This window comes from Festucalex cinctus, chromosome 2 (genome assembly GCF_051991245.1).
Source record: "Festucalex cinctus isolate MCC-2025b chromosome 2, RoL_Fcin_1.0, whole genome shotgun sequence".
NCBI classification, from domain to species: Eukaryota; Metazoa; Chordata; class Actinopteri; order Syngnathiformes; family Syngnathidae; genus Festucalex; species Festucalex cinctus.
This window is the reverse complement of record NC_135412.1, coordinates 38,789,224-38,814,753: the sequence shown is the minus strand read 5'-3', so window position 1 is coordinate 38,814,753 and position 25,530 is coordinate 38,789,224. Positions and strand designations below refer to the sequence as shown.

General features: G+C 38.6%; 2 protein-coding genes across 3 annotated transcripts in view; one reads left to right on the top strand and one right to left on the bottom strand.

Annotated features, from left to right (window-relative positions):
• The first annotated feature begins 58 nt into the window (after positions 1-58).
• tti1 (TELO2 interacting protein 1) lies at positions 59-19,121 on the top strand. The gene is made up of 14 exons (XM_077515009.1): positions 59-159; positions 532-1,282; positions 7,074-7,411; positions 7,481-7,763; positions 9,059-9,230; positions 9,325-9,617; positions 11,482-11,862; positions 11,984-12,143; positions 13,065-13,232; positions 13,683-13,837; positions 14,049-14,189; positions 14,365-14,569; positions 17,492-17,579; positions 18,393-19,121. Exons 2-14 carry the CDS (start codon positions 557-559, stop codon positions 18,592-18,594), a joined length of 3,312 nt encoding a protein of 1,103 aa, XP_077371135.1. The 5' UTR covers positions 59-159; positions 532-556; the 3' UTR covers positions 18,595-19,121.
• Positions 19,122-20,680: 1,559 nt separating this feature from the next.
• Positions 20,681-25,530, bottom strand: part of vstm2la (V-set and transmembrane domain containing 2 like a) — a 44,236-nt gene continuing 39,386 nt past the window's right edge. For both annotated transcript variants that reach the window (XM_077515008.1, XM_077515007.1), the window contains one exon: positions 20,681-23,567. In XM_077515008.1, coding sequence (XP_077371134.1) covers positions 23,145-23,567 — 423 coding nt within the window. In that variant the 3' untranslated portion in view covers positions 20,681-23,144. The remainder of the gene's footprint in view (positions 23,568-25,530) is intronic.

Genomic DNA, 25,530 nt, shown 5'->3' with positions numbered 1-25,530 from the left:
TACCATCGACAGTAGCTAACATTCGTCTGACATAAAATGCGTCATGGGCGCATAATAAGAACGTCATCCAACATCGGCGCCATGGCCGCTGGTCGCTGCTCACCACTGCGCTTCTATTTAGTTTTCTTGTGAAACATTTTGGAATTAGCCAAATCGGAGGTACGTTTTCGGTCTTATTAAATACAATAACGCAGCATGTTTGACAGGAAGTTATTACGTATTTTGTGAGTCCGATGCTAGATGTCAACAAATGTGTATGGTTCCTACTGCAGCATTCATCAGTACAGTGGTAGTATATAATATTTGTAAACATCGGCTTCTGCGGTTTTTTTGTTTGTTTGTTTGTTTGTTTGTTTGTTTTTTTTTGGGGGGGGGGGGTTATATAATGTACTTAAAAGAAGAAACATGATAAACAATTCTAACAGTTTTGACTCACCATTATCAACTAACCATTTGTTTTTACTATAATTGAATTATTGAAGTTATGCCAAATTTACGCCGGGACCTACCATTTTTGTTTCTACCCCATAGAGAAGGAACCTCAGCTGAGGCTGTGATGCCGCCAACCATGGCCCTTATAAGCGATCCAAAGATTGCTTTTGCCTACCTGCGTCCAGCTTGTGTCCTGCTGACACGTGTGCCTACTTTGGACAATGTTGAGACATTGAGTGCTCAGTTAAAAGAGGTCAACGATGCCACACTGCAGCAGCTCCAAGAGTATGTCCTCTTCCCGCTCCGCTTTGTGCTCAAAGTGCCCGGGCCCAAGAAAGACAAACTGGTGCAAGCAGTGGTTGAGTCTATGCATCACGTCCTGGGGAACACCTGCGTTCAGAGCTGGCAGACCCTCCATGAACTCTTCTCAGAGCTCTGTCTCTGCCTGTGTTCTCCAGACAATCCTGGCAAACCTACAGACACATCCGAGGAGCTGAAATTAACAGTGCTGAGATGCCTGGACGCTTTGCTTCATGCTGCATATGGAGATATTGTATTCAAATTTTTCAAAGCCACAATGCTGCCTGAGCTGGGAGCTGCCGTTTCACTGCTACTGGCTTTAGCTGAGAAGGAGAAATCCAGAGATGTTCAAATAGCAGCCTTGAAGTTCCTCCAGGTGTTGACTCTGCAGTGTGATTGCAGTGAGGATCATGTCGTGCCTTCCTCAGAGGAGCGGGAAGCTGTAGGCAATGTCATGGCTTCATTTTTACCTGGAGTTACAATGGCAGTGGCCAGGATCATTACAGGAGATGTGAGACAAGGCCATGGAGTTACAGTTAGGGCTGTCAAGGTAACATAAGGTCTAGTAGGGCTGCTCGATTATGGAAAAAATAATCATCACAGTTATTTTGGCAATAATTGAAATCACGATTATTCAAACGATTATTTTTTGGTACAAAACAAGAAAATGTTTACAAATATTAAGATCAATTAAAAAAAAAACACACACTATAATTATCTAAGTTCCCTTTGGACCAAACAGAATTTATTATAATAATATATATTTATAATAATTTTATATATGTATTTATTTATTTATTTGTGTTGGCAAAAAACCTGGAGTTGGAGTGCAGCTTGTGCACTGTGCAAGACAGTCATTTATTTTTTGGTACAAAACAAGAGAATATTTGCACATTTAAAAATATGAAGACCTTTAAGAGGAAAATTAGGGAAGAAATAAACCATTATATGGATATTAATGATAATGGAGAGGTTATCCCCCCTATTTTGTGGGATGCTTTGAAGGCTGTTTTGAGGGGGAAAATCATAGCAATATCTTCTTATAAAAAAAAAGAGAGAAATAAAACACTTCAAGAATTGCAAAATAAATTGAAGGAATTAGAAACACTACACAAGGTAAACCCTATACAGAATGTTCTACAAGAAATTAAAGTGATCAGAAATGAACTTGACAATTTGGCCACACAGGACATACAGAAAAAATTGATGTTCTTAAAACAACGATATTATGACGGTGGGTCTAAATCTATGAAAATATTAGCATGGAAGTTAAGGAAAAAAACAGCAGAAAATACTATTCATCAAATAAGGGACCCAAGGACGAAACAGATTAAATATAAATTGAGCGAAATACAAGATGCCTTTGAAGCATTCTATGAAACTTTGTACGCTAGAGTTCCAGGTGGTAGTGAAATACAAATTGATACATTTCTGGATTCTCTAAGGTTGCCTACCTTGACTGAAGAACAGAACAAAGTGATGACAGATGACATAACAGAAGGCGAGCTGAAAATGGCAATCAATAGACTGAAATTGGGCAAGTCCCCAGGTTTGGATGGCTACGGAGCAGACTGGTATAGAGAATTTAGTGATGTGCTAACTCCTATTTTGCTTCGTACGATGAACTGGACTTTGAAAAAAGCACAAACACCACCTAGTTGGAGAGAAGCGGTAATCTCGGCTATACCAAAAGAGGGAAGAGATAAGAGGGAATGTGCATCATATAGGCCAATATCGGTTCTTAATATTGATTACAGATTATTTACTTCAATAATGGCGAGACGATTAGAGAAGTTTCTACCTATGCTAATACATAACGACCAGACAGGTTTTATACGTCGTCGACAAACACTGGACAATATACGTAGGACGCTACATGTTGTGGATTATATACAAAAAAATAATATTGAAGCAATGGTAATTAGTGTGGATGCTGAAAAGGCATTTGATTCAGTGAATTGGGGCTTTCTTTACAAGGTTCTTCATAAATTTGGTTTTCATAATGATACGATAAAAATTATACGGGCGCTGTATACCAACCCAACAGCGAGGGTCAAAGTCAATGGTTATCTTTCTCACAGTTTTATTTTAGAGAGGGGCTCAAGGCAGGGGTGTGCATGGTCACCATTACTTTTTGCACTTTACCTAGAGCCATTAGCCCAACACATTAGACAGAACAGAGACATTCGAGGGATTGTCATCAATGGGATAGAACATAAATTGGCGTGTTATGCTGATGATATTTTGGTTTATTTGGGAAATCCAACTCAATCACTACCCAAGATTATGCAATCATTTGAGCAATTTGGTTTACTGTCTGGATATAAAATTAATGTGCAGAAAACTCAACTGCTTACATATAATTATGACCCCCCCCACACATATTAAGGATAACTATCCTCTTGCATGGCAAACAAAATCTCTGAAATACTTGGGAATTATTTTGCCAAAAGAACTGAATAGACTGTCCGTGGTCAATTATCTACCTCTTCAAAATAGGCTCAAGGAAGATGTAGGAAGGTGGAACTTAATCCCCTTCTTTACTTTTAGTTCAAGAATTGAATCAATCAAGATGAACATACTTCCGAGATTCCTATACTTGTTCCAGACCCTGCCAACAGAATTGAGTCAAAATCAGTTCAATGAATGGGACAAAATGTTACTGAAGTATATATGGCAGAATAAGAGACCTCGAGTTCGTCTCAAAACCTTGCAGCTGTCTAAGGAGAAGGGGGGATGGGGACTACCATCACTCAGGGAATATTATTGTGCATCTCAAATGAAAGCAATGGTGTACTGGTGTGACCCGACATATGATGCACAGTGGAAGAGAATGGAAGAGGGTGTGGTTCCGATCCCCATACAAGCCATCCTTGCTGACAGACAAATTCAAAATTATATAGATGCTATAGACAATCCGTGGGTTAAATTAACCCTCAAAGTTTGGAAGATGACTTTAAAACGATATGATCTAGGTAAGGAAATTGTGGCTCTGAAATGGTGTGCATATGATTCAGATTTTATGCCCAACAAATCTGACATTGGATTTAAAAATTGGACAACAAGAGGGATAACGGCTCTATGTAAGATAATGAATGGTGGTCAGCTGCTTGGTTTTGAGGCACTCCGGCAAAACTATGGTCTTGAAAAACAAGATTTCTACCGATACCTACAGATGAGACATTATGTTGAAACAAAACTGAAGGAGGCGAGAGGTGTACAAGTGGATTTGATAGGCATGTTTAGAAAAGTTTATGATTCAAAAATTGAAGGCAAGATTATTTCAGGCATATATAAGGCTCTTTCTAATCTTAAACCATATTCTACATCTTATATTAAAAATAAGTGGGAAACAGAGGGGGAGCTTAACATTACGGAGGAGGAATGGACAATGATATGGAGGTATCAATGGAAATGCACCAGCTCGTTAAGCTGGAAAGAGTTTGGTTGGAAAGGGTTGATAAGATATTTTATCACACCTGAGCAAAAATCCCACTATGATAATAATCCCCCGACTTGTTGGAGAAATTGTGGCAGTCGCAATGCAAACCACTACCACGTGTTCTGGAACTGCTCTTTTATTAAAGTCTATTGGGAGGAAATTCACAAGGCATTACAGAATATATTTAAACGTGTAATATTCTCTGAGATTAAATTTTTGTGGTTTGGACATATCCCTCAGGACTGGTTGAAAAAAGACAAACAATTGGTTAGCATTTTGTTGGTTGCTAGTAAAAAGGCTCTAACTAGGAAGTGGTTGACACAAGAAACCCCAACGCTAAATGAGTGGATTGACATCACTATGGATATTTACAAAATGGAAAAAATAACGGCATACGTCAATCATAGAAGTGGACAATTTATTTCCTGCTGGGAGAAGTGGATTCATTTTGTAAAACCCCTTAGGCTGGACTTTAATTTTGACAATGATTGAATGAGTCTGAAAAAGACATTACTCCCTATTTGTTTTTTGTTTTTTTGTTTTTTTTGTTTTTTGTTTGTTTTTTCTTTTAATAGTTTTATAGCGACAACTTATTGAGTATAAGTATGTATAGGTGTTTCGTTTGGTATGTGATTCAGATCTGCATTACGAAGACAGATGTTTTGTACATATGGAGTGTGATTCAAACGTTTTGATTTCTGTTTATTTTCTGTGTTAAAGAATTCAATAAAAAGTTCATTACAAAAAAAAAAAAAAATATGAAGACCAATTAAAAAAATAGAAACACTATAATTAAATAAATTACTTTTGAACCAAACATAATTTATAATTAGATATATTTACAATAATATATGTTTATATATGTTTATTTATTTATATTGGCAAAAATTTAATGATGGAGTGCAGGATGTGCACTGTGCAGTAGGACAATCATTTATTTTTTTGGTACAAAACAAGAAAATATTTAAACATAAAAACTATGAAGACAAATAAAATTCTTTGAAACACTATAATTATGCAAGTTCATTTTTTTTATTAAATTGATTATAACATTTTTCAAAAGTATATAAATTAATTAGGGCTGTCAAAGCGTTAATATATTAATTAATCACAGAAAATTGTCGCATTAATCACGTATTAACGCAGATTAATCGCACTATTTTTTTTGACCGCACTTGAGCCTTTAACGTAACCGCGGATGGTTACATTGAAGGCTGCGCAGGTCAGTGATTAGGTCAATGCACGGCATTTCCTACGCCTGTTGTTCCAAAATGAGCGGGGTGACTCCAGTTGGTGTGCTCGGTGGTAAATTTCGCTTTTAAAAAAAAAAAACACCCAGACGGAACTTTAGATAAAACAAAAGTAATTTGCATTTAATTAATTAATAATTGCTGAATTGCACCCAGTTGATATGATGCTGTTACCAAGTTTTCATCAGTATTTAGCACGTTCTTTGCAATATAATTGCTGAATTGCACCCAATTGATATGATACTGTTATGTTTTGAGCAATACACGCATGCATGCAATTGCGTACATGCATTTAATCAATGTTTGCAAATGACATTCAGATAATAAAATGCATTAATGTCAAAATATTACGGTATTTTGTATTTTATATTTCGCAAGTAATTTAGCTGATTAATCGTGATTAATCAAAATTTAAAAGTGTGATTAATCAGATTAAAAATTGTAATTGTTTGACAGCACTAAAATTAATAAATATATATATATATATATATATTAGGGGGTGTTAAAAAAATCGATTCGGCAATATATCGCGATACTACATCGCGCAATTCTCGAATCGATTCACTAGGCGGCTGAATCGATTTTTAAACTTCCATTTTTAATGGAAAAATATTCAACAAAACATCTTACTTCGGGTTAGGGTTCACACCTTAAGCATGGAAGAATGTTATATGAACGGAACATTAAGCCTGAAAATTTTATTTTAATGCTGTTCAAACATGAAACGGATTACAACCTGTATAAGACTGAAGTTTCAGATAAATAAATAATACATTTTCATACAAATCCGACACTCTACAAGTTTACTGATTAGTGTTTTCTAAATTTGAATGGAAAAAGATCGCAACATCAACTTATAAATTCTTATCGGGATTAATCGGTATCGAATCGAATCGTGACCTGTGAATCGTGATACGAATTGAATCGTCAGGTAATAGGCAATTCACACCCCTAATATATATGTATGTGTGTGTGTATATATATATATATATATATTTATTTATTTATTTATTTTTTATTTTTTTACAATTACCGGTACACTGATTTTGTAATTGTGGAGTGTAACAATTGTAATTTAATTTTGATTAATTGCACAGCCCTAAATTCTAGTTACATAATAGGGCTGCACGATATTGGAAAAACATGCTCTATAGTTGCTGAATATAGCGATATCGATATTAAACATGTACCTAAAGAAATTACATTCTTTTTATTTAATGAAAGAACTGTTTTTTTTTTTCATGTGGCAAACAAGCAAACTCAATATATTAGTTAATTGTAATTATCACTCAATGTTGATCTATTGTGTGGCAGTGCGCGTCTGATTGGTCAAATGCAGATAAAAGCATAAAATTCCATATTAAACCTATTGCATGTCTTTGCGATATGAATATTGCATGGGCCAATATCGCGATATTGATAATTTTTCATTATATTGTGCAGCCCTATTACATAATATGGTTTACGATTGATAGTCATTCCTGCATTGGCAGCTTTGTTAACCAGTTGTCCAAACTTGTGGTGGAAGCACCGGTTTTAGATAATTGATATCAACAAGAAAAGTATGAGCTGTTTTATGGGCTGAAGTTTGAAAAGATTGAAAAGAAAAAAAAAAAATCATATTCTCTTCACATTATTTGTCATTTGAGGTTTGGTCCAGGACTGTCAGTCTCGTCATGGAAGATGCTCAGCTTCAGTCTAGCGAGCCTCTGAAGTCTCCCTCAGCGGACCTGGGGAGGATTGGCCAGTTGGTGGTCCATCGCACTCCGGACTGGGTGAAGAGCACATCGGGAAAGCTGTGCATGCTCCTGAAGAAGATCATCTCAAGCACGGTGGCGCATCAGCACTGGAGAGTTCGACTGGAGGTGGTGGAGCTGGCCGAGCACCTGCTGGACAGGTGCAGTCAGTCTTTGGGCGAGTGTGTCGGGCTGCTTCTGGAGACGCTAGTGGGAGCAATTAATGACGAAGAGCCCAGAGTCCGAGAGAGGTTTGTTTTCATTTTGTGGGCTCAGAGAAAGGTTACTAGCTTATTTCTGTCACCTTTTCTTCTTTTTAGGTGCGAAGTTGCACTCAAAAAGGTCTCCCAGAAAAATCAGATGTCTTTCAACGCCGGAGATAAGAAATGTAAAAACAGCTGTCAAACATTGACTGATGTCCTGTCAGAGAATCTCCACTCTTTGGCCACTTCACTGCCCAGACTGATGCGGACCTCAGATGACCAGAAGAAGCTGTTTGTCCTTAATGTCTTTCTGGGTTATTTAAAGCTGCTAGGACCTCTGCTGTCTGTGGTGCTGAACTCAGCCGTGCATCTCGAGAGGATTTCCAAAGCTCTGATGCAGGTAACAGGCAGGATGCACCCTTGACTAGTCAACCAGTCAACCGTTAACACTAATGGATAGTTTAAAGAAGTGTTTTTTTATACTTAGCTCCAAGTACCACCATCTTGAGGAACATAACACTAGTAGGTCTAAGTGTTCATTAAAAAAACTAGACATATTTTATTTGTAAATGTACTTATTTAATATTGTAAGCCACTGTAACATTGTGCAGTGTAAACACTGCACTTAAATATAGGAACATTTAAAATGCATTTAAAAAAATTACTAAATAAAAATTTGTTGTGCATAACAGTTAAACATTTTATCTTAATAAATTAGTTCTTAAAGATAAAATGAAAATATAGAATTTAAAAGTAAATACAACTGAACTGTCCTCGGGCAGTGATTCTTTGGAGTGCCACTAGAGGGAGCCTGTGTTCCACTACAGCAGTGGAGTCAAACTGAATTCCTCAGGGCCGCAGCCCTACAGGTTTTCGAGGCCTCCCATTTTCAACACAGCTGATTCATATTTAAGCTCATCAGCAAGCTCTGCAGGAGCCTGATAATTATCCTGATCCTTGAATCAGGTGCGTTGGAGTAGAGAAGCCTAGAAAACATTCAGTGCTCTGGCCCTCGAGGACCGGATCTCGACACAAGTGCACTACAGTATTGGTCAAAACAACTTGCTTTGAGAACCACTGATTTAACCCCTTCAGACCCTCCATTTTTCTGCTGGGCATTTTTTTTTTTTTTTAAATGATTTTGACTCTTTCCGACAGAAGAACAATATGGAAACATTTTTGGGTGGTTATCATGTATTTATTAGTTATAATGGACGCCAGGACTGTAAGGGTGTAAACTTACCAAGCTTCAATGTAACATTTTTAACATGAACGTCATGCAAATCAACTTGCAATTGTGATTGGTTAGTTAAGATCTAATCATGAACCAGTGTTGACATCATACAAATTATGCGTTTTTATTGGTTTAGATGCGCAACTATGTCATGTCCACTGCAATCATCTATGGGTACAAAGGGTTTAAAATCAATGGTTAATGGATAATTGTATTTTCAGGACATTGAATAAATTGCAACTGGACTGTTTGTTTTGTCCTAGAAGACGTTTTGTCTCTCATCCAAGCAGGCTGACTGTTGTAGTTAGGACAGCTCCAAGACAGCAACACTTCCCTGGCTGTTACTGCTCAAACACAGTCAACAGTGTGAAATTGTAATGATACATTTATAGGAGCTTGTGTACTTTTTTACAGAAGCACAGATTTCTGCCCAGCTCTGCGAATAATTGCTGTTTTCGCAGGTGCTGGAGCTGGACGTCACAGATGTCCGTATTGTGGAAGAACGCGGTCACAATGCCACAATAGAAACAAGCGCAGGTTCACAGCACTCGCCTCATGTACGGAGGAAACATTTTCTCTTCTTTACAGATGGGAAGATCTTTTCTGTGCTGACAGAGATCTGTCGGACTTTCGGTATGAGGACCTCATCTGTTTTGCATTTTGTGTTATGTCACCTGTCTGTCGACATCCAAATCTATTAAATAATTCTCTTATGTTGTATTTAAAGGTTACTATGGCAACATTTTTCTGCTGACGGACCTGTTCTTGGATTTGTACCGCCAGTCCTCAGCGTACAGGAAGCAGGCCGCGATGGTTCTGAATGAAATCATCAGAGGCGCTGCTGGCATCTCTGTCGTCGCAGAAAGAAAACATTTGGAGGTTGAAGATGGAGGACTTCCTCACTCCCAGGAAGACTTGAACACAGCTGTGATGCTGGTCATGGAGGAATACATCAGCTTCAACAACTGGCACTTGATCACAGTCAACGAGGAGACTGACAGAGATCGACAGGACCAACAGGTGAGGACTCAGAAGTTCTTCTATATGGACACAGACGTATTACAGTGTTCCCTTGTTTATCGCGGGTGTTACGTTCCAAAAACTAACCGCAATAATGGGAATCCGTGTTAAAAAAAAAAAAAAAAAAGTCCAGTTAAATATATATATTTTTTTCAATTATTATGTTTTTTTTTTTTTTTTTTTTTGTATGATTTTAACTTTATTCTTGTGCTGTCAAACGATTAAAATCTTTAATCTGATTAATCACACGTTTTAATTTTGCTTAATCACGATTAATCAGCTAAATTACTTGCGTATTCACGTAATATAAAATAAATACAAAATACCGTAATATTTTGACATAAATGCATTTTATTATATGAATTGTCATTTTCAAACATTGATTAAAGGCATGTGCGCAATTGCATGCATGCGTGTATTGCTCAAAACATAACAGCATCATATCAATTGGGTGCAATTCAGCAATTATTAATTAATTAAATGCAAATTACTTTTGTTTTATCTAAAGTCCCCTCGGGGGTGTTTTTTAAAAGCGAAATTTACCACCGAGCACACCAACTGGAGTCACCCCGCTCATTTTAGAACAACAGGTGTAGGCAATGCCGTGCATTGACCTAATCACTGACCTGCGCAGCCTTCAATGTAACCATCCGTGGTTATGTTCAACGCTCAAGTGCGGTAACAAAAAAAAATAGTACGATTAATATGCGTTAATACGTGATTAATGCAAATTTTTTCTGTGATTAATTAATCTATTAACACTTTAACTTTGACAGCCCTACTTTATTCTAAATGTTTTTTCATTCATCATATATGTTCTGTTTTTTCATTTACAGTCATATTTTTACCATTAATTTTGTATTATTATTTTTTTATGTACTTGTTATACAGCACAGTATATATTTTCTATCTCCGGAATGCAATGTCGTGGAGCAGTTGGACAGACACCGTTTGAAAGGTCTCGTCGAGACGAATCCACGGATGTCCCCGGTTGGACGTAGGCTTTGAGAGATAAGGCCATGCAAAGACCAAAAAATAAACCAAAAAGCACAGTGTGTTTAAAAAAAAAAAAAAAAAAAAAAAAAAAAACGCTAAAAAAAAATCTTCAAAAATAGCGAGGTAGCGAAAGATGACCCCGCGATAAACAAGGGAACACATTTTATTTATTTATTTATTTATTTATTTAATTATTTTTTTACCTAAACAGGAAGGCAAGAGCTACTGTAAGTGCATGGTAAACAAACAAAAAAATGTTTATTAAAAACGTTGACAGTTAGTGATGATAAAGTATTTGGGACTGCTATCTGAACATCTCTGAACTGAATGCATGTTATATATTATGATATTCCATAACTTGGATATCGTGCTATTTGCCATGTGTGAGTACTGTACTGGCTGGCCTTCACACCCGCATGTGCTGATAAGGGCTTTTTAATTAAAGGCCTGCTGTGCCTATGTGTGGAAATGTTTGAAAGCTGGTGCTTTTCATAAAGTTCCAACTGTGTGTATTGATAAAATTTTTTAATTGGCTAGCTGTCTAAATGTGGGAGTCCGAACCCATTTGCGTTGCTCAGGCTTCCAACACTTGGCTCACCTCTCTCTCCAGAGCAAATCAAGCTAATGTGCTAGATAGTACTTTGTGCTTCAGGTTGGCATTCGAAGCTTAAACTGCCACATTTGGTAACACTGGCGTCTCAACTCTTCACACATGAACACTTTCTTTGTTCTGTTTTTAGGCAAGCAGAGAGAAAAATAATAACCCCAAATACAGGCATTTACACTGATATATAAAAAAATACAAGTTCAAATTATGAGTGAGTAATGCATAATGATGTAATATGATTTGCCCGTTTTCTATCTATAGCTGCTGAGGCCGCCCGTCGTCCTCTCCATATCCAACACTCATGCCGACCCTCTCCAGATCATCTCTTCCTCCTATGTCACCTCGACAGTCCACCAGCTCAATAGTAACATCTGGCAGCTGTGCATCCAGCTGGAGGGCGTGGCCTGCTTCGCTCAGGCCCTCGGACTCAACTTCCGTCCCCTGCTTATGACATCGCTGTACCCCGTGCTTGAGAAAGCGGGCGAGGAGACACTTCTGATCAGCCAAGCGGCACTGGACTCCATGTGGGACATCAGCAGGGCTTGTGGCTACTCGTCCCTAAAGGAGCTGATTAATGACAACTCGGACTATCTGCTCAATGACATCTCACTTAACTTGCTGAGACTCAGCCAACACCCACAGGTAAGTTTTAACATACTAGAACGAAGCCTTTTTAACCCTGTAAAGCGCTTTGTGACTTTCTGTCTGTGAAGAGCGCTATAAAAATAAAGCTCACTTACTTTTTTACTTTGTTGTTGTGCAGGCTCCACGAGTGCTGACCGTGATGTTGGCTCACTCTGACTGCACTTTGGTGCCTCTGGTCCGAGACATCATCCAGGACGTGCTCATGGCGCTCGACCTCAGCTACGATCACACGGCCCCTCTCTTCTGCTCCGTATTACACGCGCTCATGAAGGCGCTTGGTGAGCTTTCACATGTGACGTCACGCTATTAACTCTTTTACTGACTTTTACTGACTGACAACTCATCTTTCAAGGCAAGCAGAATAGTGTGTGCGTTTACTACATACAGTATACAACGTGGATACCACATGAAAGATCGCATTTCATTCTTTCATTAGAAAAAAAGTATGTTTCTATCTTATTCCGTTCTTTAGTAATCGCCATTTGAAAATAGGTCATTTGAGTGACATTGACCAAAATTTTAAAAGATAAGGAGAAAACAAACTTGTGAAAAGATACATTTTCTTTACAACAGTGACTTTGACAGTATTTTTTGTTTAGTGATACTCTGTGAATTAGATTTAATATGTTAAAGGCTTTGATCATTCACGTCATCCTTCAAAATGTTCTATTTCATCAGATTCCGTCATGTTTCATTATAATTCCATACACTGGCAGCCCATTGTAAAGACATACTATGCTGCCATCTGCTGGCCATAGTTAGTGGGTGTTTTCCATTCCACAACCCATTGACTAGGCAGCGCTGCACTTCGACATTGCACTGGCCATTGATTTAAAAAAAAACAACCACAACAAAACACGTAGTTGACATCATTTAACCTTTATGGCGGCATACATCATGATTTTACTAATCGTTATTAAACGTTTTTGGTGGTCAAAAAGTGAACTAAAGGGACGTCTTGTTTTACACCCAAGGAGTCGATAATAATAAGAGAAAATATCCTTCTCAACCTTTAGTCGTGTTTGCACCAAAATGATGCGTAATTTTATCATGAAATTAAGATGAGCAGTATATGAAAATATTTAATTCAATTTAAATACTATAAATAAAATTTGAATAAAATACAGTGTCATGAAAGGGGGAAAAAATTCATTTGCAGAACGTCACCTCATCAAATTTATCTTCCTGTGTACTTTCAGCGAGGTGGTTCCCTTTGACCTCTAGCAAAACCAAAGAGTCTGCCCGGCTGAAGCCGACCTCCGCCAACCAGGAAGTCTTCAACATCCGCCAGTTCCTGCTGGACTACCGCAAGCAGAAAGAGCTGGCACAAGGGTTCGGAATAGAGGAAGACGACCCGGAAGATTTGGGTATGGATCTGTAGCTTCAAAACCAACTCAAGCCTTTATATTGGGTCTGGGCCCTTGTCATATCAAAGTAGGGATAGACTGAATGGGGGAAATTTTGTAAAAATTGGTCAATTTCTTTTTTTTTTTTTTTTTTTTTAAAGACAATATTTTCCCTTTTAGTAAAAATGAATATCGGCTCTAAATATCCGTTATCAGCCCCCTTGACTACTAATAATCAGTATCGGTATAGGCTCTGGAAAAAAAAAAAAACATTGGTTTATCTCTAGTTAAAAGGAATGTTGCTCACTGTTGCTCTGACATCGTCTCGCATGTAATTATCTCGTTGAAAATACACTTCGGACATGGCAATTAGTGTGTAAGTTTCTCTTCTGTGAGGCCTTTGATGCACTCCATTTCCAGGAAACGAGTGTGACAGCAGCTCTGAACTGACATACGACTGTGTCTTTGTAGAGATTCCTCCCCCTACAACAGAGTTTGAAGAAGAAGATGATGCTGGTGGTTGTGATGTGAAAGCGGAACTTCCCACCCACCTCAGCATTACCAAGGATGTTATGGAGCGCTCCATTCACCTGCTGTCTGACTCAAATCTCTGCCTCCGACTCAAGGTACCGTATTTGTTTTATGATGTGACAACTGACCCTATGTGATGTGTTATTATAAATTACGTACAGTTGGATTCGGAAAAATACACTGCCATCAAACTTTCTCAATGAATTAGAATTCCCTGGCTGAACTTAAACTTGCCAGTTAGTTTCCTGCACATGGGCCATACATATAGCCAAACATCATGTCCAACTTTACCTTGTTTTGCTTCAGGTGCTGGATGTACTGGAACTGTGCATTAGTGTGCTTAGTGAGAGGGAAAACGAATTGTTACCTATGGCCCACCGCTGCTGGCCCACCCTCCTGCAGAGACTGACAGCTGATGACCCATTAGCTGTCCTCAGAGCCTTTAGGGTACGTTAAAAAATATCACGCTTGTGACAGGTGATATGACACGTGTGTGGCAACACAACTATACAATTTGGGAAATTTGTAAAGTATTAAACCTAAACAAAAGCTCATTTCCAGAGGTAGCTAGAATCCTAGTTTGGATCAGCACCAAATGGTTTACCTATGCGTCTCCTTCCAGGTTTTGTGTACTTTGGGTCGTACTTGTGGTGACTTCCTGAGGAGGAGGGTCACAAAGGAGGTTTTGCCAAAGCTGAGCTCTTCTCTGGCTAAGCAGGCTCCCATTAGCGCCAAAGCTGGACCCGTCTACACTCACAGTCTGGCCTACAAACTGCAGCTGGCGGTACTTGAGGGACTGGGCTCACTGTGCCAGAGCTTGGACTTGAGTAAGTGAACAGAACCGCGCACAGATGTACACATTAACTCGGGGCATGCTTCAGTAACATCCTCCAAGATTTGACAACGTTTCTGTAAACTACATAAACCACAATGCTGCAATGCAATAATCATAGTATCTGGGTACCTGGGATTATTTATTTATTTATTTATTTTTTTTATTTATTTTTTTTTTTAGTACCCCCCCGTCCCACAACCAAAAAAATAAATGAATAAATAAATACAGAAATGTGCATCCATTAAGTGTTTTCCATGAAAAATACACAATAAAATTATATGATAAAAAATACAGGTACATGCAGTGGATAAGAGTACATGCACAGCCGCATGTAGTTACACCACCAGATGGCAGACTTACAAAATAATTGAAACCGGCATCTCCCATCTTTTTTAATAAGTGTTCAATTACTATCTCGTCTTCATATTACATCATGTCTCACAATACTCAGTAGAATGTAAACAAAAAAAAAACCAAAGTCTTAATTACTGTAAATGCTGCAAGGTTAATTTTGTGCCAGTATAATGAGAGCTGCTCCAAAGTCAATCAACATACTTTTTTTTTTTTTTTTTTATTATTTTTTTTTTTTTTTGAGAGAGAACCCTGCAGGGAAGTGAGCTATCACAGGCAGTGTTTTGTGTACTTGTTATTTTTTTCTATAATTAATAATGCCATATTTTCTGCTACTAAAATGTTAATCCAAATAGCCTTAAAGGTTTGGGAACAAGTATATTTGAATTATGTCTAATTTCATTAGCTCAAGGTAAACCATTTTTGTTTTATTTTTAAAGAGGTAAAAACTTCTCTGTACCTTTTGTCATGATAGTCCTAAACCCCGGCAAGTGGCAACAGCAGATTTCCACGGTGAGCTGCCAAGTCAACCTCTGTGCAGGGGTGTCATTATGTAAATCAGCCAACCTCTTAATGCTACAATAGCTTAAACTGAAAAAAAAATTGCATTCACATATTCCCATGCTGTTTTTATAACAACACAAGATGGCGCTAAAGTCCTAGCTTAATAGGAAAATAGTATTTGATGTCTTGGAAGTATTGTTAAAATTATACATCTCAACTGAGGCACTAAAATTTTTATAAGTCAGGGCTAGTAGTAGTGAAGCCGTGCTAGAAATGAGCTAGAAAGTAACGTGGTACTCTGTAATATAGACAAAGTGTTATCTAGCTTCAAAAACACTACCAGTACGTCAAAAACAACAACAGGAATCGCAGCACATTCAAGCTTAACAAAAAAGACCCAAAAAGGCTGTTATTTATCAACAATATACATTATAAATATTAGTTTGTGATAACAATATCAGGCCAAAATGGATTGCCTTAAAAATTATATTTATAAATGAAGTCTAGAAAGAAAGTCTAGAAAGTCTTAAAAAATGTACCCCATTTATGTTAAGTAAAAATCATAAAAATATATTTTAATTAAAAAATAAATAAATAAATAAATAATTCTTGTGTTTAAAAAAAAAAAGAAGTTATTTTTATTTGTAGTGGGGGGGAAAAAAATTTTGTCCAAAAAAAAATCACAATTAAAAATGCACTTCCAATTGTGTATTGGCAGAACTGGTTGTCAGTTTCATGTTCAATTGGGTTGTTTGCATTTGTTGAATGTAACTTCTAATCTAAGTCAACTAATCTATAGTTACTTTTTCAAGGTAACTGTGGCAGCACTGGTCAGCTAAGTTTAGCTTGCGTTGCTAGTGAAAGAGCCTTCATCACATGCACTACCAGTACATTATTTTTTTAAATCAAAATGTAATTTGCAAACTACTCATTCTTAATGTAAGATGATTTTGAAATGTTATTTAACTGATTTGCCATCATCGATATTCATTGTTTAAACTAACATAGGCCATTCAGTTAATTCCAGTTTTTTGCGATTTGCTGCTGGGCTCAGTCCCTATCCACCATGATTAAACGGGCGGGGATTTACTGTACTGGATTTTTTTATGCATTTTTTCCCGCTTCATAGTACGAGAGATTTTCTTAGCAAGGTGGCGAGCATGCCGCCTCACTCGTGTGAATACCGATTTGGCTGCCGCTCGCCTTTGGGACGCCTGCAGCAAGCCAATTAGCGAGCCTCAGTCACACAGCGAGCCGCGGACACCGAGACGGGCAGAAGCAAATAAAATATTACGCCTCTGGTCCTCGGCTTCTGCTTCAATTCCACCTTTTCTTCATTTGCCACACAACTACTACCGGTATTTGTTGCTTTCCAAGCACCCGGATTCCACAAAGAAGAAGGTGGTCATGAGTCAGCGGTAGATAGAACTGAAGAAAAGGGATAGAAGTGGTAGCTGAATAATCCCATTGAACTGGGAAATGTGCACCGCTTCTTTTATTCTTGACACGCCGCGAGTGTGGCTCGGCCTGGAGAGCGAAATCGACATGTTTTGAAATGAGGCTTGAAAGGAAGCCCATTTTGCACCTAAGGGAATGGGCTAAGTGTCTGACGGGGGTTCGGAATGAAGAAAACGAGATGAAAGAGTTTGAAGTAAGGCAACATGGGAGGGAATGAAAAGTGGCCATTTGCAAGGCTTGTGAAAGTCCAGTTAGAGTGAGTGAGGCATGGTGGCTCGGTGGACTTGAAAGTGCAGCAGGAAGCCGATGAGACACGCAGGAGTCGGTCGGTCGGTTGTGTCTGTCGGGCTTTCCGCACTCTCGCTTGAAAATAGGAAAGGGGAGCAGATGAAAGCACGATAAGCACAACCACCCTGCTGTGAGACTTGCTCACTCAGCCAGCCCTGCTTCGGGTTTCAAAATGCAAAGTCTCAAAAATTCTCCTCTTATCTTCATCTTTCACCGTCTGGCAACAGGGATTTCGTGATTAGAACCATTTTTTTTTAACCGTATGCCATTATATTGACTGACCTGTTTTGTTTGCTGGTTCGTGTTTTTCCAGCTGAAGTGGACTTAGATGTCGTTTGTGATGCGTGCCTGCCCTACCTGAGCTGCAGACAACCTATCAGACTGCAACAGGCGTGCTTGAGGTAAAACCATCAGCTAAAATCATTTTTAGTTGCCAGTGTTCAATCTTTCATTATTGCAATATACAATAGTAAAGTTGGTAATATTTTAATTAACCAACTGTAAACTTAAAGGGGAGAGCAACCTGAAACATTTCTAGAAAATAATATGTTATACGTGACCTCAGATGTCTCAATATTGTATTCTGGTTAATATTGCATTAGTGAAATATGAGTTAAGCAGCCAATCAATATCAATATTAGAAGGCGGCCATTTTGCCACTTGCTGCAAGTGACAAAATGGCCGCCCCCTGAGATGGATTAAAAAAAAAAAAATGGCTGGATTTTGCTTTATCACTCATTCCACAAATTATTATATATTAATCAGAATGTCATGTTTATGGAAGAGGATTAGGGCCAGTGAAGAGGGACGAAAAAGGGTTGTCATGATTCTCACTTTATTCTCAAAATTTTGACTTTAAAGTCAGAATTCTGTGATTAAAGTCAGAATTCTCATTTTAAATACAGAGTTCTGAGAATAAAGTGAGAATTCAAGTCTTTAAAGTCAGAATTCTGACTTTAAATTCTTCAAAGTCAGCATTCAGATTGCTGAGAATACAGGGAGAATCCTGCCAACCTTTTTGTTCTCTTCACTGGCTCTAATCCTCTATCGTATGTTTAGACTAGTGAGGTCACATATAACATACAATAATATTGTCAAGAAGTGTTTAAGGTTGACTATCCCAGTGTTGAAAATAATCCGTTTACTTTTCCAGATGCAAAATATTTGCAGAATGCATCCCATGTTGAATTTAATGTTGTTTCTGACCTCCACAGCGTTTTCCACCACTTGATCCAGGTGGACCCCGATGCCTTCTGGTTGACGTTAAATGAGATTCACTGCCCGTCGTCCTTCGTGCCCCCACACCCCGACCTGCAGCCCGTGTGCCTGAGCGGGATGGGACGCAAACGAGACGAGTACTCGGACAATGTGCTCAAACTACTCAGGGAGGAGTTTGGCCAAACGGGTGACGAGTAGAACTGATTGGGACTCATGCGCTTCCAACTGACAATTCTGTTCATAAGGGGATCGATGTGTTTGTACAGATGTACATATTTCATTAAAGCTCTTATTTTATATAACTTCCCAGGCAACCTGCTCATTAAGACTATCGCAGAAGTTTTTTTTTAAATTACTGTATCTCATTGAAGTACAGGGGCGGTTTACCATTTTTGCAAGGTTGCGTTATATTGGGGCATTAAGATGCCATGCCTCAAATTGATCATCCATCAAAACATTGATGATCAAGATCCTTTTTAAATGGCAATGATCTCGATGATACTCACTTGAATTGAATACTAACTACTTGATTACTTTCATGTCATATCTGCCCAACACAAATAATACAAGCAGTATTTGTGTTTAGCCATAAATCGGGCGAATGAATGCAAATGTTGAAAAACACAAATGGCCGATATTTTTCACATTCAACATTGTTCTTTGACCTGACTGATTGTATTTGTCTTTCATCTTGTATTCAAAATAAATATACCTTATTGTTACAACCTTGCCTGAATTATTACCCTCCGGTGCTAAATCAAACCATCGTAAATGACTTAGTTTGCATTAGTATTGTTGACAGTCTGCGCCCGTCTGCCTTTTTATATATTCATAGGCTTTCGTGCTTGGAAGTGTAATGAAACGAAAGCCAAACAGATAGTCTATCAAACAAGGTGAACAATGTGGTGGCTGTCTTTGCAAGTCCCTCCTTATATCACCCATCACAGCAGTTCCATTAAGATTGTGTTTCAGTGAAGGAGGCCCAGTCCCTCTCCATTATCGCATAACCTCTGTGGTCGACTGGTCGGGGCCCCCCCGCCCTATAGCACCGTAATGAATGTACGAGGCCTCCGGTTTGAGGAAACAAGGACGGCACCTTTCCTATTTAGGCGGTCCTACTTAATGTTAGCAAATGTGGCGCGCCGTCTTTTTATCTTATTGTGTGCTGCAGCTATTTATCCTCCTGCCATGGCTGACAACAGCACCATTAGTCATCAGCGGCAATGCGGGTCGGAGGGCCTCTGACACACACCTGCATACACACGCAACATTTTCACAACAAATTAGCTTACTATTACATTAGTATACAGAGAAAGAAAATATTGTATATAAATAAACTGGATTTTTAAAGTCTAATTTAGCCAGAAGCCCATTTGAGTGTTGACGTGAGCCTTTCCGTCAGCAGTTCCGACTCCACTCAAAGTGGTCAGTTTCACAGGTGCGGTAGCGCCCGCTCCTTCCATTTATTGTGACCCTTTAAAGCCTATAATGGATACAGTATCACACAAAATGTGTGTCATAAACTGTACTTACTGAACTAGCGAATAACATACGATCATCCATTGGTGTTGTGATGAGACGATACAAATGGTCGAGCAACCTGCAACACGTTGTTGTTGACAGATAAATCGGTGTTTGTTATACTGCCCCCAGGTGGTCAAGGAAAGCACACCAAGAAGGAGTGGCCCAATATCCATTGATGTGTTTGTTCTTAATTTTTAAGCTTTTCATGTAATTTTCGTTTTAATCATCGACACCTATAATCCCTCATACTGGCAATGGAGACATTAATTTTGCTCTTTCTCATCTTTAACAGCTTCAAACAACAAACATGCAATACAAGAGCACAATAAAATTCTGCACCCTTGTTTGGTTATCTTATGTTTTGTGTACAACTGGGGCTATTGTGAAAGAGCTATATAAATAGAGGTTAACTGAGTTAATGATTCTTGATAATAATTTCTTTGCCTGTGTGAATTAAGCGTGACGTGCTCCACCCCCAAAATGAGGTATTCAACATGGCAAGTAATATCTATAATTCTCCTTGGTAAATGGTGATGGAAACATCACAGCCATCTCATTAAGATACCTGGGAATATTTTTTTTTAATTGTTTAAAAAAAAAAAAAAAAGAAAAAAAAAAAAAGGCTTTTTATTGGTAATGTGAAGAAGATGTTATGTATTAGGATTTAGGAATAATTGGTTTTGGTAAAACTGAAAAATAGTAAATTGTGTAGCATTTTATAAATTCCTGTGATATTTCATTTCAGGTAATGACACAGTAATTAATGTTTGTATGCTATTTATTTTCTGTGAGACATACAAGTTAGCATGAGCTCAAACTGTGCACAGAGCAATTTACATGTTTTCCCTTTGTTTTCCTCAACTAGCCTTCAAATCATCAACCATTGGAAAGAATCTTTCGGACTCTTCATCGAGTGCTTTTCAGGAATGTTGTTGTCCTCTTGAACAGATCAGCACTTTCCACAAGGTCTTTGAGGTAAAACAGGCCCCATGCGTACTTATCCCAAATATTCACTTTGCGCCGTTTGATCCCTTTGAAGCGAAGAAGCGTCCCCACGGGCCAAGGCCTGGGCTCCACTCAACCATGTACACAACAAGATTATTATTAGCGCAAACAAAAACAGCAGAGATTAAATGGAGTTCCTTCAGCCATTGTCCATATCACGGGAGTGTTCACAGTGGTGAAGCAACCGCTTGGAGATTGGCTGATGGGTTAATATACTAAGATAGGTTTCTGAAAATGTCATTCAATCTGTCTGTACAGCACTTTTGGAAAAATCAGATCAACAGAAAAACAGGAGATCAAATACAACAACATAGTTTAACAACCAAACAGTATTTTAAAAGAAGGGGAAGTAAACGCACCATCTTTGTATATTTGTTTGAAAATGCTTTTAAGAAAACAACCGAACATGCATTCACTTCAAGTCATATTATACTGTACAGTGTTATATACAAAGTAGATTAGAGGCTTACAGTTGAAAAGATTGAGGCTTGCTTAATGGCTGATGAGAAATTGGATAGATTATTAAAATACGAGGCTTAATATACCAAGATTGTATTTCTTCTAGGAAAGTCTCCTAAACAAAAGAGCACATTCATCATTTTGTATGTACAGTATATATTTCGTATAGGTGAGATCCATGTGGAACAGCCGAATGTAATAGTTCTTACACGGGTTTCACTCATGAAAATCACGGAATCAAAGCACTAGTTTACTTTTGTGGTAAAGACAGTGGCAAATGTAAACAAATGTTTTTTTTTGTTTGTTTTGTTTTTCACAAGTCACTGTTGCTTGGTTAGTTTGTTAGCAGGGTTATGCAACAACATCACCACCAAACCTGGTCATGGGGTGGCACCTGCTTCAAAGAAAAACACACTCATTGGAGTGGAAACTGTATACAATAGGTAAAAAATGGAAGGATGCAAGGGCTGCTCTGATGTTCCATCCATCCATTTTCCAAAACAATTATTATTTAACGTTAACTTATTCAACACACTGAAATCAATCCATTTAGCAAGTGTTTACATTTTGTATTTTATTATTTTTTTTAAACTGCTCCATAACAGTTTTCTGGTAAAGGTGATAGGGAAACAATTTTTAAGATTTTGGGGTGACCTCTGCCCTGTATCCAACTAGTCACTAGACTACTTTTTTTTTTTTTTTTAAGATAGCCTTGCATGCCTTGTCAAATGTCAAAAATGCCATTTTTAGAAAATGCCATGGGTCACTGAAAAATCAGTGTTGGGCCACAGCTGTAGATTGGTCACAATCATGCAAACATTAAAGGGATACTTCACTTATGTAGCCTATTATAGCAATAAAAAGTTAATATTTTGTCTATAATTGATACTTCCATTATTTTTCACGTACAATTAATAACTTTAAAACACATTTTGCAACTTGCTGTCGACTGAAAATGACATCCGTAGGGCTCTGGTAACCAATCACAGCTCACCTGTTTTCTAGGTTTGGTCATGTGACATTCACAAGCTGAGCTGTGATTGGTTACCTGAGCCCTTGTGATGTAATTTTCAATCGAGAGCAAGTTGCAAAATGTGTTTTTAAAGGTACTAATTGTACATGAAAAATAATGAAAATATCCAATTTATTATAGGCAAAATATTAATGTTTGACTGCCAGAAATGGCTAAATGAGTAAAGTATCCCTTTAACAAAGGAAAAGAAAAAAAAGTTTTCCACAAAACTTTATTCTTGGGCGAAGAAAGAAGCCATTAGGTGTGAATTGAGCAGTCCACCCCATAATCAGTCCATTTGATATGTTTTACATAATTCTCAATGAACCAAAAACCCTGCTAACTAATACATGGATTTTTACTTTTGCTCAAAGTTGGCCTTGGCAGAGGTCTACACTCTACTGAATGCTAGCCTGTTGTTTTTTCATGTTGTTGTTGTTGTTTTTTTACTTTTTATTTATTTATTTATTTTTTACGCTTTTGGTACACCCACTTCATGCAAGGCAAAATGAAGTCAAATTGGCGATATTAGAAAAGGGCACATCAGCTTGTTTTGTGATTAGCATGAAGTTACTGACTCAAATTTTAAAAACAGGTCAAGCACTTTTCCACCACAGCCCTCTCAATAAGCTCTGCTTAACTCTTATATGAGACGGTTGGTACTGTTTGGGACGTGTAGCTCTTATGCCAATCACAATTTGCAATCTCATGTGCTTTATTTATTTATTTATTTTCAGATGTAATCAGATTACAGCACACAGCTGGGCTCATTGGAGCAGTCATTGTTGCTATGGTTACTGTCCACATCCCTCCTCCTCAGCTCTCTGCCCGCTTGGTGCTGATCACCTCCGCCGAGGTGGCTGTGCTGCGTGACGGAGGACGGTCGCTTGCCGCGCTCCTGGGAGCGCCCCTCGATTCGGGGGTGGCCGTGAGCGTGCTCGAACCCCGGATGACCCTTGGTGTCATCCGGCACCTGGAAGTTGTCATACTGGTTACTGGTGATGATGTCGCTCTGGGCTACTACCTGCAGGTAGGCGCGCGCGCGGTGCTGGCGCGCCCCTTCGTCGTCGCTGAAGTCGATGACTCGGCATTCGTAGGTGCCCTCGTCAGACGACTTGACGCGGGAGAGGCGGAGCTTGTGGGAGATGTTACTTCCCACAACTTTCACTACCTGGTAACAAATGAGGAAAAGTTCAAAAACAGCGAAGTGAGGAAAATCAGCAGAAATGTAAAAATGCCTGTAAAGTGATAAAATGAATGTGATAACGTCATTATTTTTCAATGAACAATTTTTTACCTTTAAAAACTATTTTTCATGTTGCTTTGGGGCAACCTTAGAAAACAGGGGAACAATACTGGTCATGACCTACTTCCTTAGCACAGGTGATGTCATCATCAGTCGATAGCAAGTGGAAAAAAAACGTTTTTAAAAGGTAAAAATTGTTCATGAAATGTTATCACATTCATTCTGTACGAAATATTAACTTTTTACTGATGAAAATGGGACTCAGGTTTGAGTCCAGACTCCGGCCTTCCTGGGTGGAGTTTGCATGTTCTCCCCATGCCTGTGTGGGTCTTCTCCGGGTACTCCGGTCTCCTCCCACATTCCAAAGACATGCGTGGCAGGTTAATTGGGCACTCCGAATTGTCCCTAGGTGTTCTTGTGCCGTGTGGATGGTTGTTCGTCTCTGTGTGCCCTGCGATTGGCTGGCAACCAGTCCAGGGTGTCCCCTGCCTACTGCCCAGAGCCAGCTGAGATAGGCGCCAGCAACCCCCGCGACCCTTGTGAGTAATATGCGGTCAAGAAAATGGATGGATGGATGATGAAAATGGCTCACTGAGTCAAGTATCCCTTTAAACCTTCATCAATAACATTAAAAATATCATGCAGTTGTAACCACTCTTTGAATTAAACTTGGCTAAATAAGATATAAAGCAAATGTGGCACGTGTGGACATTACATCTCACTTCTAAACATTCTACACATGCACAATGGGAAATCTGTGTGTGCGTGTTTGTGCTTGAGTAGCTCTAGTTTCATTTCCCTTCAGCTAAATGAAACTATCCTCTCATTACAACACGTCTGTAGTTAATATTCCCAGATGATGGCTTACACAAGCACAGCCTTCCTGCTCATCTTGAAGCGGGAGACAGAACATTATGACCATGAGCACAATGTAATGAGCTCTGATACAAGAGCTGGATCAAAAATTGCTAATCGTACCTTTGGAATTCATTTAGTATACATTTTCAGTCTTATAGCACTAAACTATATATATATATATATATATATATATATATATATATATATATATATATATATATATATATATATATATATATATATATATACATACACACACACACGTGTGTGTGTGTGTGGTTGTATACACAAGAAAAACAACAAAGTCCTAAATCCAAGCAAACTCACATAGATTTGGCAAGACAGGGGAAACAACAAAAACATGGAATCGACAACAAAGACTCAAACAAAAACAGGAGAATAATTCCGCTCCTAATTTGGTCAGACTACAAGAAAATAGCCCGATTTTGGCCCGACGGATATATCGCGGACAAACGGGGCATGTCGTTAACGATTTTTGGTTGTCTGGAACTAGCGTCGCCCGTGTAGTGTGCCACGTTCAACGATTGGTCGCCTGTTGTCCGGGACGTTTCACGACCATCACGACGAAAATCTAGCATGTCAGAATTTTTGCTCGTCTTGTCGCACAATGTGACATATCTACGTCGTCGTCCTTTTGGTTCCGCGGCATTGACCAATAGCGAGGGGGAGCGAAACGTCAATCACACACTGAACAGTACGTTAGCTCCTTATTTATTTATTTATTTCTTTATTTATGTCTCCCATGGATATTGATATGGATATCCTTTCGAAGCCCTACCCATCTTGTAGTGTGACAACACGCCCCGCCCCGTCCACGACACAGAGCGAATTTATCTGGTAATCTGACAGCGTGACTGTCGTGTAATACATACAAATCGCATAGTCTGAGCTCGGTATACAGCAAGCTTAGCACACGACATGGAGCAGAGTGAAAGTCACCAGGATGTTTATCGTCCACTCGACTCGCCGGTGGCTGGATCTGTTAGTTTCATCCGGCTTTCGGTGTCCT